This window comes from Caretta caretta, chromosome 17, assembly GCF_965140235.1.
Source record: "Caretta caretta isolate rCarCar2 chromosome 17, rCarCar1.hap1, whole genome shotgun sequence".
NCBI classification, from domain to species: Eukaryota; Metazoa; Chordata; order Testudines; family Cheloniidae; genus Caretta; species Caretta caretta.
The window spans coordinates 24,052,987-24,063,700 of NC_134222.1; the positions used below are offsets into that span (position 1 = coordinate 24,052,987).

General features: G+C 46.9%; 1 protein-coding gene across 1 annotated transcript in view; it reads right to left on the bottom strand.

Annotated features, from left to right (window-relative positions):
• Positions 1-8,746, bottom strand: part of HSF5 (heat shock transcription factor 5) — a 64,125-nt gene extending 55,379 nt beyond the window's left edge. The window contains 4 exon segments of the mRNA XM_048823927.1: positions 770-867; positions 3,401-3,772; positions 8,099-8,137; positions 8,140-8,746. Of these exon segments, the coding sequence (XP_048679884.1) occupies positions 770-867; positions 3,401-3,772; positions 8,099-8,137; positions 8,140-8,746 (1,116 nt within the window).
• Between the last annotated feature and the right edge of the window lie 1,968 nt (positions 8,747-10,714).

Genomic DNA, 10,714 nt, shown 5'->3' on the forward strand with positions numbered 1-10,714 from the left:
TTTTGTCCATGTGCGGAATGAATTTTGTTATGTGCACCAATATGGAGGCGATGTGCAACGGCGATGGGGCCGAGGGGTTTGGAGTGTGGGAGGCGGTTCAGGGGGATGAGGGCTCTGGCTGGGAGTGTGGACTCTGGGGTAGGGTCGGGGATGAGGTGATTGGGGTGCGGGACGGGGCTCAGGGCTAGGACAGAGGGTTGGGGTTTGGTGGGGGTGAAGGCTCTGGCTGGGAGTGCGGGCTCTGGAGTGGGGCTCAGGATGAGAGGTTCGCGGTGCAGGAGGGTCCTTAGGGCTGGGGCAGAGGGTTGGGGTAAGGGGGTGAGGGCTCTGGCTGGGGGTGCCCTCTCTCTGGGGTGCCCCAGCCCTCTGTCGCCGCAGCAGCTGGGGGATGGGGGAGGGGCACCCCTCCACGGCTGCATAAGCTCTGTCTGGGCTGGGCTGGACGAGGCCAAGCCGAGGAAGGGGCACCTCTCCACGGCCGCGGCAGATCCCGTGGGCTGAGCTGGACCGGGTCAGGTCACCTCTCCATGGGCCGCAGCAGCTCCGGCTGGGCTGGGACGGAGGAGAGATGCTTCTCCATGGCCGTGGCAGCTCCGGCTGGGCAGGGCCAGGGGAGAGGCGCTCTCCACGGCTGCAGCAGCTCTGGCTGGGCTGGGGGAGGAACGCCTTTCCCCACTTGCGCGGCCCTTGATAGCCTGCTGCAAGGCCGCGTGGCTTAGAGGGAACTTAGGTCACATGGCTTCCTCTTGTTTCAACTTAGTGCACTCACCTGGAAATAGCTGCAGTGTGTGTAGGTTGAGGCTGTAGGACTGCCACAGCAACTAAGAGGATCTAGGTGAGTCGTAGGTGAGCAGCACTGTAACACAGCTGGAAAGAATCGAAACAGAAAAGTTAACAAATTTCTAGAACCTCTGTTCAATATTGGCACTGCCAGCTCACTTCCAGAAATCTAGTATTACCTCCATAACGGATTTAAAATATGTAAGATTCACATCTATTATCTTAATAATAATGCGTATTCTATGTACTTAGGCTATCCAGAATCTACTGCTATGGGTCTATCCCTGATGTGTGTCTCCTGAGAAGTCAATCACACGTGGGCAATGGACTATACCTTTAGGAAAAGTTAAGATGCTTAAGAAATCAGTAATGAATAATCACTATGTGTACTCCTAATTGCATTACAGCTAAAGTGAAGGACTGTCTTAAAACAGGCTTAGAAATACACTTGAGGCATTTAACAGAAGGCCTGAATAGCATGAGTGATTGACACAAAGGTCATAAGATTTAGCAATATGTATCATGTTATAAACACATAAACCACAATAACAATAATCTGGGCTCAAAATAGCATATTTTATGTACTTTCTGGGTACACCTGAAACTACATTGACATGTTGAAATCATTGTTAAATACACTGATGCAAATTGGCCATGCAAGAACCCTAAAATTGGTCCCTGGAATACCAAACATGGGCAGAGGGCTGACACTTAATAAATTATGGTCCCAGACACACATGGATGTAAGGGAAAGGTGTATTTCCAACTTAGTTGAGAAGGTTGGACTGTGGAAAGCTTAATACCAAGCCCAGGAAAGATAGGCTCCTTCTTCCTTTCCTCATCGCAGACAAGAAACTGAGTAGAGAGCCCCTTCCTGTTTCTTTCTCTCCCCTTTATCTCCCCCTCCCTGCTACTCTTCACAAACCTAACTGGTAGGAGAGTGCCACTACAAAACAAAGACACAGAATTAACTGTGGACCTTCTGGGATGGTCTGAGCCAATGAACAGATGGGACGGGACAGGGAACAAGCCCAGGAAGATGTAGAGAGAGAACAAAGAAAGAGCTGAGAAGCAGCAGCACTGAGCTGTGGCAGAGAGACATGAGGGTGCAGTGTCTGAATGAGGAGCTGCTTGACAGCCAGCTGCTACACTGGTGCTTGCAACTCTTATGGATGCACAGCCTGGAGCTGACAATTCGACTGAGACCAGACAGCAAGACTCACCAGTCTGAGCTTAACAATGTATACAAGCACCAGAGCGCACAGACAGGTTGGACTGACCCAAGTGGGGAGGAGAAAGAGAGGATCGCATTGGCATGGGGCAGAGTCTGTGTGTGTCTAGCCAAGTGTGTGTGTGGGGCGGGTTATGTACGACATGCTGTATCTGGGCAAGGAAGTCTGCATAACTCCTGCTAGAAATCCGTACCTCAGTCTATTCCCGGCTTTGCCTGGGTTAGATCAAAGCGTTTTTCTATTTTTACCATGGTGCTTGATACAGGAATTAACTCTGACCTCTCCTAAGAGGGAGGTTTGGTGTTTGTTTAGAGGTGCATGGCTAGGACCTGCAATCATTTCCCCAACCCTGGGAATCCCCCACCTGACACAGGTGTTCCAGATTAGTTTTGTGAGTATGCATAATGCGGGTTGTTCTTTTATACTTTTGATGCCTTAACAGTGTTGTGATTATACTTAGAAAGATTTTTATTAAAGCCCAGATCAGTACCTCTCTCTAAGTGCCTCACCAATTTCAAATCTCTGAAGCAATTTCTTAAGTAGCCACCTAAGAGACTGAACCAGGGATCAGTAGCTTGGGCATTTTGCACCCCAATTAATTAAATGGCTATGAAAGCACGAGAAATTGGAACTCTTAAAACCCAGAAGTCTGAGTTACATACACTCAGAAATTAAATACCTCTATTTGTAACATTTACAAAAAAGAAATTTTCTCTTTTCCTATAATTCAAACAAGGGTCTTAGACAATTTGCTTCAAACTTTCTGGACAAAACATCTGCTCTGGTCTGAAGATACATATAGAATTTTTGAGGCAATTTTTTTTGGGGTGGGGAGGAAGAAGAAAAAAGTCAAAAATAAAACTTAGACTGGAATGCATACAACCTTAACTATGGTACTACAAGAATGATGGAGGGATAGATGTCACTTTCCATCTGAAGGTGCACAGATTACAGTATGAATGGCTCAATAGGAAAGAATTTGAGAAAATGCAAAAACGGTGGCACAGATTTTCAAGCAGGATGAAATATCCTATCTGGGATTGTTAGGAGATCCTTTAATACATTTTCTCCAAGTCAACTTCAAATAAACTAAGTACATGTCCAAACTTCCCACCAAGAATGACCATGCTCTCCTCTACCCTTGAAACTTGTCAAAGTGGCTTTCCAGAAAATCTGGAAGGCATGTATAAACTTCAGAACAGGGACAGTAAAGAATAAATGTTAAGAACTTGCCTTGCTAGGAGGTTCTCCCTGTTCTTTTAGGTTTGATACTCTTCCTTTCTATTCTAAGTCTTGTTTAATATGTATACATTAAAGTGCATTGCAGAAAAATAATTTGTTGATTTAAAATATCTTGATGAAAGGCAAATGCTAGACCCTTATCATACCTGTTGGGTAGTAGGTTTGGGAGTACTGTGCTGAAGGTGTGTAGTTGCTATATTTCTGGGAAGAACTGGCCATTGTCTGAGGTCCTTGTTGTATGTGCACAGAGGTGGCACTGGGTTGAAGAGTGTACGTGACCTCTGTTGGAAACCTCTGAAGTACAGGAAATGGAACCCCTTTGTCTGAAAATGTTGGGGAAGTCTCCACCTGCCCTGGAAGCATCCCAAGAGAGTTCTGCCATGTTCTGGGAGGGACTGGAGTCCGATCTGAACCTTTTGATGATAAAGTGCTGTGGTTGTGGGATGAAGCAGATACATAGGAGTAAGGAGATAAACTGTCTCGCCGAAAAGACCGATGAAACTGTCCTATTGTCAGTGCTCCTGCATGAAAAAGAATATATTTACTAGGATTACATGGTTATGAAATAAATAAAGGATCATAAAATAGAACGTTCAATCCACACACAGATTGTATTTCACCATATGAAAATAAAGTAATATCTGGCTCTAAATGTTGACAATGCAGCATTTCAATCCCCTGTAAAAAAAAAAAAAAAAAAAACTTTCAGCAGCCAGTTCCCAGCCCCACAACTTGGAAAGTAATTCTTTGAAAAGTCAGCCAGCAAACCAAATCTGAATTATTTAGAATCTGCATTTTGGTAAGTCATATGGTATAGCAAACAAGCATGAAGTAGTATGTCAGACAAGATGGAGTACAAGATTCCTAGGATGAGATTTTCAAAGCCACCTAAGAGAAGCCATTGGAAACGGGATGTCCAAATCCTCTAGGCGGCTTTGAAAATCTTAGCTTAATTGCTTTATCACAAAATTTCTGATGGAAAGAAAAAGAAAAATCCAAAGATGAAAGAGTTAATAATAAACTCTAAACACTGGGCTTTAGATTATACAACACTCTGCCTCTTGTCCGACATCCCAGGACTCTTGATACCAGCTTTTTGCTCTCTGCAAGTAAGGTTTGGAAGCACAGTCAGCACTGCAGAAAGGGAAAGCTGCAAATTACTCAACCTCTACTAACCAATCTAAGGAATAGACTGTAGATAGGAGGTGGCAATAGTGAGACAGGGAATAGGTGTTAAACGTGACCTGCAAAAGAGGAGATACTTATTTTATAACAGGCAGAGCTGGCAGCAATGTGACTACAGCTACAGTTATCCAACTCTTCCCACTACAAAACCTTGTTTTCATTTTTTTAAAACTTTGCTAAATTTAAACATTTAGGTGGAAATTTTCAATGATGGGACTCTGCCCCAGGCTGAATTTTGTGTAGAAAGTTTCCGCAAAAATGGTTACATAAGAACAGCCATATGGGGCAGACCAAACATCTATCTAGCCAAGTATCCTGTCTTCTGATAGTGGCCAATGCCAGGTGCCCCAGAGGGAATGAACAGAACAAGTAATCATCAAGTGATCCATGCCCTGTCGCTCATACCCAGCTTCTGGCAAACAGACACGAGGGACACCATCCCTGTCCATCCTAGCTAATAGTCATGAACTTATCTAGTTCTTTTTTGAACGCTGTTATAGTCTTGGCCTTCACAACATCCTCTGGCAAGGAGTTCCAAAGGTTGACTGTGTGCTGTGTGAAAAAATACTTCCTTTTGTTTGTTTTAAACCTCCTGCCTATTAATTTCATTTGGTGACCTCTAGTTCTTGTGTTATAAGAAGGAGTAAATAACACTTCCTTATTTACTTTCTCCACACCAATCATGATTTTATAAACTTCTATCATATCCCCCCTTAGTTGTCCCTTTTCCAAGCTGAAAAGTCCCAGTCTTATTAATCTCTCCTCATACAGCAGCCATTCCATATCCCAAATCATTTTGTTGCCCTTTTCTGAACCTTTTCTGATTCCAATGTATCTTTTTTGAGATGGCGCAACCACATATGCATGCAATATTCAAGAGGGGGTGTGTACCATGGATTTATATAGAGGCAATATGATATTTTCGGTCTTATTACCTATCCCTTTTTTAATGATTCCCAACACTCTGTTCACTTTTTTGACTGCTGCTGCACATTGAGTGAGTGTTTTCAGAGAATTATCCACAGTGACTCCAAGATCTCTTTCTTGAGTGGTAACAGCTAATTCAGATCCCATCATTTTACATATATAGTTGCGATGATGTTTTCCAATGTGCATTACTTTGCATTTATCAAAATTGAATTTCATCTGCCATTTTGTTGCCCAGTCACCCAGTTTTGAGAGATCCTTTTGTAGCTCTTCGTAGTCTGCCTGGGACTTAACTATTTTGAGTAGTTTTGTATCATCTGCAAATTTTGCCACCTCACTGTTTACTCCTTTTTCCAGATCATTTATGAATATGTTGAATAGGACTGGGCCCAGTACAGACCCCTGGGGGACATTACCATTTACCTCTCTCCATTCTGAAAACTGACCATTTTTTCCTACCCTTTGTTTCCTACCTTGTAACCAGTTACCAATCCATAAGAGGACCTTCCCTGTTATCCCATGACAGCTTACCATGCTTAAGAGCCTTTGGTGAGAGACCATATCAAAGGCTTTCTGAAAATCTAAGTACACTATACCCACTGAATCTGCCTTGTTCACATGCTTGTTGACCCCCTCAAAGAATTCTAGTAGATTGGTGAGGCATGATTTCCCTTTGCAAAAACCATGTTGACTCTTCCACAACAAATTAGGTTCATCTATGTGTCTGACAATTTTGTTCTTTACTATAGTTTCAACCACTTTGCCAGATACTGAAGTCAGGTTTACCGATCTGTAATTACCGGAGCCCATTTTAAAATTTTAAAAATTGATGTCACATTAGCTATCCTCCAGTCACTGGGTACAGAAGTTGATTTAAATGATAGGTTACAGACTACAGTTAGTAGTTCTGCAATTTCACATTTGAGTTCCTTCACAACTTTTGGGTGAATACCATCTGGTCCTGGTAACTTATTACTATTTATCAGTTTGTTCCAAAATCTCCTCTAAGTCATTTACAAAAATGAGGACAGGAGGAAATGTACTAAGAATCTTAATTCAAGCAAAGGAAGTTTTTTGTTTAGAGCTTCTAGGGTGCCCAGGCTTTAATTTAGGAACTAGAAATTTGTCGAGGTGGGGGAACACCTTGAGGAAAGACAGGTGTTTTTTGTTGCCCCTATGAAAATCCACCCAGACTTGCAAAATTATAAGACTGAAAAAAACAGCTTGGAAAAAATATTTTAGCAGTAAGGATAGAAAAGAATGGAAGGATTTTAGCGATTGATTTAGTTGGGGATTGGTCCTGCTTTGAGCAGTGGGTTGGACTAGATAACCTCCTAAGGTCCCTTCCAACCCTGATATTCTATGATTGTTTGTGCCCTTTTATTATTTATTTATGATGTACAAAGAAAACCTAAGTAGTATTTATCCTGCTTATCTATTACCAGGGGGCGGGGGAGGAATCAAGACTATCCAGCTTTGTCTTCCCTGTTTTTTCTGGAGGTGTTCTTGGAGAACCAGAGACCTGCAGTGTGAGCTTTCTCAGTTCTTGTCCTTCCAACTAAGAGCACTCAACCCAGAAGTTATGGGCTTGATGCAGGAATTATGATGCGAAATTCTATGATGTATTATAGAGGAGATCAGATTAGATAATTACAATGGTTCCCTCTATCTTTTAAATCTTCAACAAAGATCTTTTATGTTAAACAAAACAAAAATTAAACAAGAAGTCTAATTTAGGAGTCCCTTCCTTTCTCAAGTTTTACTTCCTGGGTATCTAAGGTGTTGTAATCCTAATAGTTTTCCAGTTGTCCATTGAGTCTTCGAGAAAACACAGGATGAACAAGATTTCAATTTATATTGTAAACCAAACCAAAAAAACCCCCAAAACAACAACAAACTTTGACCAAAAGAAGTTCAAGCTTCTTTTCACATCAAACCCACTCATTTTTTTCACCTTTGCCTATCCTCTGTGGGGGGTGGAAAAAGCAAGAAGTGGGGAGCTCTTCAAAACTTCACTTGGACAGTGAGTAACCCCTCTGAGAAGACTGATTTCAAATCATATTTACTCCATTTAACCTCCACCCAACTCATTTATTCCTCTCAAGAAAATTATTTAACTTTCAATTCTCCTTAAGAGATTTTGCAGAATTATTACTCCAGCATCTTTGTTCCTTAGCACAAAATGGCCATCACACTCCTAGCTACCATTCAGACCAACCCATGGAAGACAAGAGGTTGTACGTGTGTACCTGGAACTTAGCAAGCAATACACACAAGATGCATAAGAACTAACAGAATCCAGATCCATCTGTGAAAGCTCTGCAGGGATAACAGTATAAAAACTTATTTTACTCCCTGATCCTGTAGATCCTTATACATATGAGTAACTTTATGTACCTGAGAAACCATCCTGAACCCAATGTCATGTGCATAAAGCTACTCATGCTTATGGATATGATAGCGGTTTTAGTCTGTAGACAGATGTTTGACTACACAGAAACATCAATTGATAAAGTACAATTTTTATTTTCAACACAGAAACACACTGGAGAACCCTAAGTCTGTTCAGACTGGCCAATTCACTATTCCCTCAAAACCATCACCTCTCTCTGCACAGGTTCTCCCAACTTCATGCGTGTAGCTCACGAGCGGTCTAAACAACCATTCAGACGAGGAAGGCCCAACGTGCCTTGCTACCATCAGGCCCACTACCCCAGTGTGAATCCCTTGACCCACCGGCCCTCCCCATGTTCCCCGTTGCTGCATCCAGCGCCCGCAGGGACCACGTGCCCCTGGCGCTGCCCGCCCCCAGCCTCACCGGGCTTCTCCGCCTTGCCGGGCCCCGGCGGCGGCACGAGTGGGTCGCCTTGCAGCGAGGTGCTCAGCAGCCGCTGGAACCGGTTGGGCGGGCGGCTGGTCACCTCCAGGCCGGCCGCGAGCTTGGCCTTGTTGGCACTGGTGAGTCGCTTGAGGTGGACAAGGAGGTCGGGGCGGTCGCGGCGGAAGTGCGGGCTGTGGAAGTGGTGCAGGGGCCCGGAGGAGCCGCCGCCGGCGGGCCCGGGCGCGGCCGAGGAGCCGCCCGGCGGGCCCAGCACCACCTTGCGGAAGCCGTACAGGTTGAGCTGCCGGATGAAGCTCGTGAAGTTGGTGGTCTTGAAGAGCTCGGCCGAGGCGGCCGCGGCCCCGTCGCCCCCCGGCCCCGCGCCAAGGCCCGGCCCGGCGCCCAGCAGCTCGGCCTCGAAGAGGGGCTGGTCGATGAGCAGCCCCTCGCCGCGGGTGTCCCAGCGGATGGAGCGGAACCGCGGGCTGTTCACCAGGCGCCACAGCTTGGCCGGGAAGTTGTTGGGGTTGATGGGGGCGACCAGCAGAGGCTCCTCCATGGCGGACAGGGGCCGAGGGGCGCGTCACAGCCAACCGCCGCCGCGCGAGCTCGGCCGCCAACCGTGGCGGCCGCCAATCAGCGCTCGCCGCGAGGCCTAGCACACCTCAGCACGCGCCGGCCTCGCGCCTGGGCTGCCGCCCTGCCCGCAGCGCGCCGCGCTCTGGGCTGCGCGCCGCCGGCCACAGCTAGCGGCGCCGGGAGCCGGCTCTGCAGGGGCTCCGCCGGCGGGCCCCCGGGGAAAGGTAGGGAGGAGCCGGAGCGATGGGGAAGCGAGAGCGGAGGTGGGGGACAGGGCGGCTGGGGTTGTTGGGGAGGCAGAGCCGGTGGCTCTGACCAGGTAGGTTCAGAGCTGGGGTCTGGGTGGGTTGGGGGATTTGAGGTGCTGCTGGGGCATCCCCTGCTTAGGGCAGTGGGGTTTGTGTGCTGGGTTGGAGTGTGCCTGGGTGCTGTAGGGACTAAGGGCACCCCAGCCTTCAGTCCCCCACAACTTTGGGGCCAAAATTGCTGTAGTATCAGCACCCTGCTTCTTGCCGAGGCACAAGGTGAGTTGCGCCTAGCACTTGACATAAAAGGCAATAAGAAGAGGCTCTAAAATAGGTGAGGAGCAAGAGAAGGCTGAAGGAAGATGTAGGCCCACTACCTAGTGGGCAAAGGGTTAACAGAACAACACCGAGATGAGTACGCTGTTTAATACTGATTTTACTTCTGATTTGCTAAAAGAGTTAATTGTGATGAGACCCTTAACATAATTATTAACAACAAGGGGGAGAGAATAGGTTAAAGAATATTTAGTTAGATGCATTGTACTCAACAAGGCCTGACAGAATTCATCGTGAGATATTTAAGGAACAGCTGAATCAGTGTTGGAGGTATTAGTGATATCTTCAAGAAGTAATGGAGGATAGGGGAGGTCCCAGAGGGTTGGAGAAGGACAAACATAGTACCTGCCTTTAAAAAGGGGAACAAAGAGGACCCAGAGAATTATAAACCAGTCAGCCTAACTGTGACACCTTGAAAAATACTGGAACAAATTATTAAGCAAAAAATATTGTAAGTACTTAGCAAATAATAGTGATAAACGGTAGCTGACATGAATTTGTCAAGAACAAATCATGCTAATTCAAAAATTTCTTTTTTGACAGGGTTCCTGGCCTAGTGCAGTGGTTTTCAAACTTTTTTTCTGAGGAAGAAAATTGTTGATGCCTGCAACCCAATGTAGCTGGGGATCAGGGGTTTGGGGTGTGGGAGTGGCTCAGGGCTGGGGCAGAGGGTTGGGGTGAGGGCTGTTGGGTGGGGCCTGGGATGAGGGGTTTGGGGTGCAGAAAGCGGTTCTGGGTTGGGGGAGCTCAGGGCTGGGGCAGGGAGTTGGGGTGCTGGAGGGGGTCAGGGCTCTGGTTCAGGGTGCAGGCTCTGGGGTGAGGCTGGGGATAAGGGGTTTGGGGTACAGGAAGGGGTTCCAGGTTGGGGGGGCAGGGGATTGTGGTGCGGACTTACCTCCGGTGGCTCCTAGTCAGCAGCACAGCCAGGGTGCAGATACAGGCTTCCCGCCTGTCCTGGCACCACAGACTGCTCTGCACCCCGGAAGTGGCCAGCAGCAGGTCCAGGTTCTAGGCAGAGGCATGCAACTCTCGCGCCCCCCCTCCCCGTTCCTGTTGGCCAGGAACCGGCCAATTGAAGTGCCAAGCCGGTGCTTGGGGTTGGGGGCAGCGCGCAGAGTCCCATGGCCCGCCTTCCTAGAAGTCAGACCCTCTACTGGCTGCTTCTGGGGCACAGCGCGCTGTAGAAACAGGTAGGCACGAGCTTGCCTTAGCTGGGCAGCACCACCGATGGGACTTTTAACCTCCTGGTCAGCAGTGCTGACCAGAGCGACCCAAGTGCCTGACATGCCACTTTGACCCGAAGTTTGAAAAATGCTGGCCGAGTGGATGGAGGGGAGCAGTAGACATAGTATATCTTGATTTGAGTA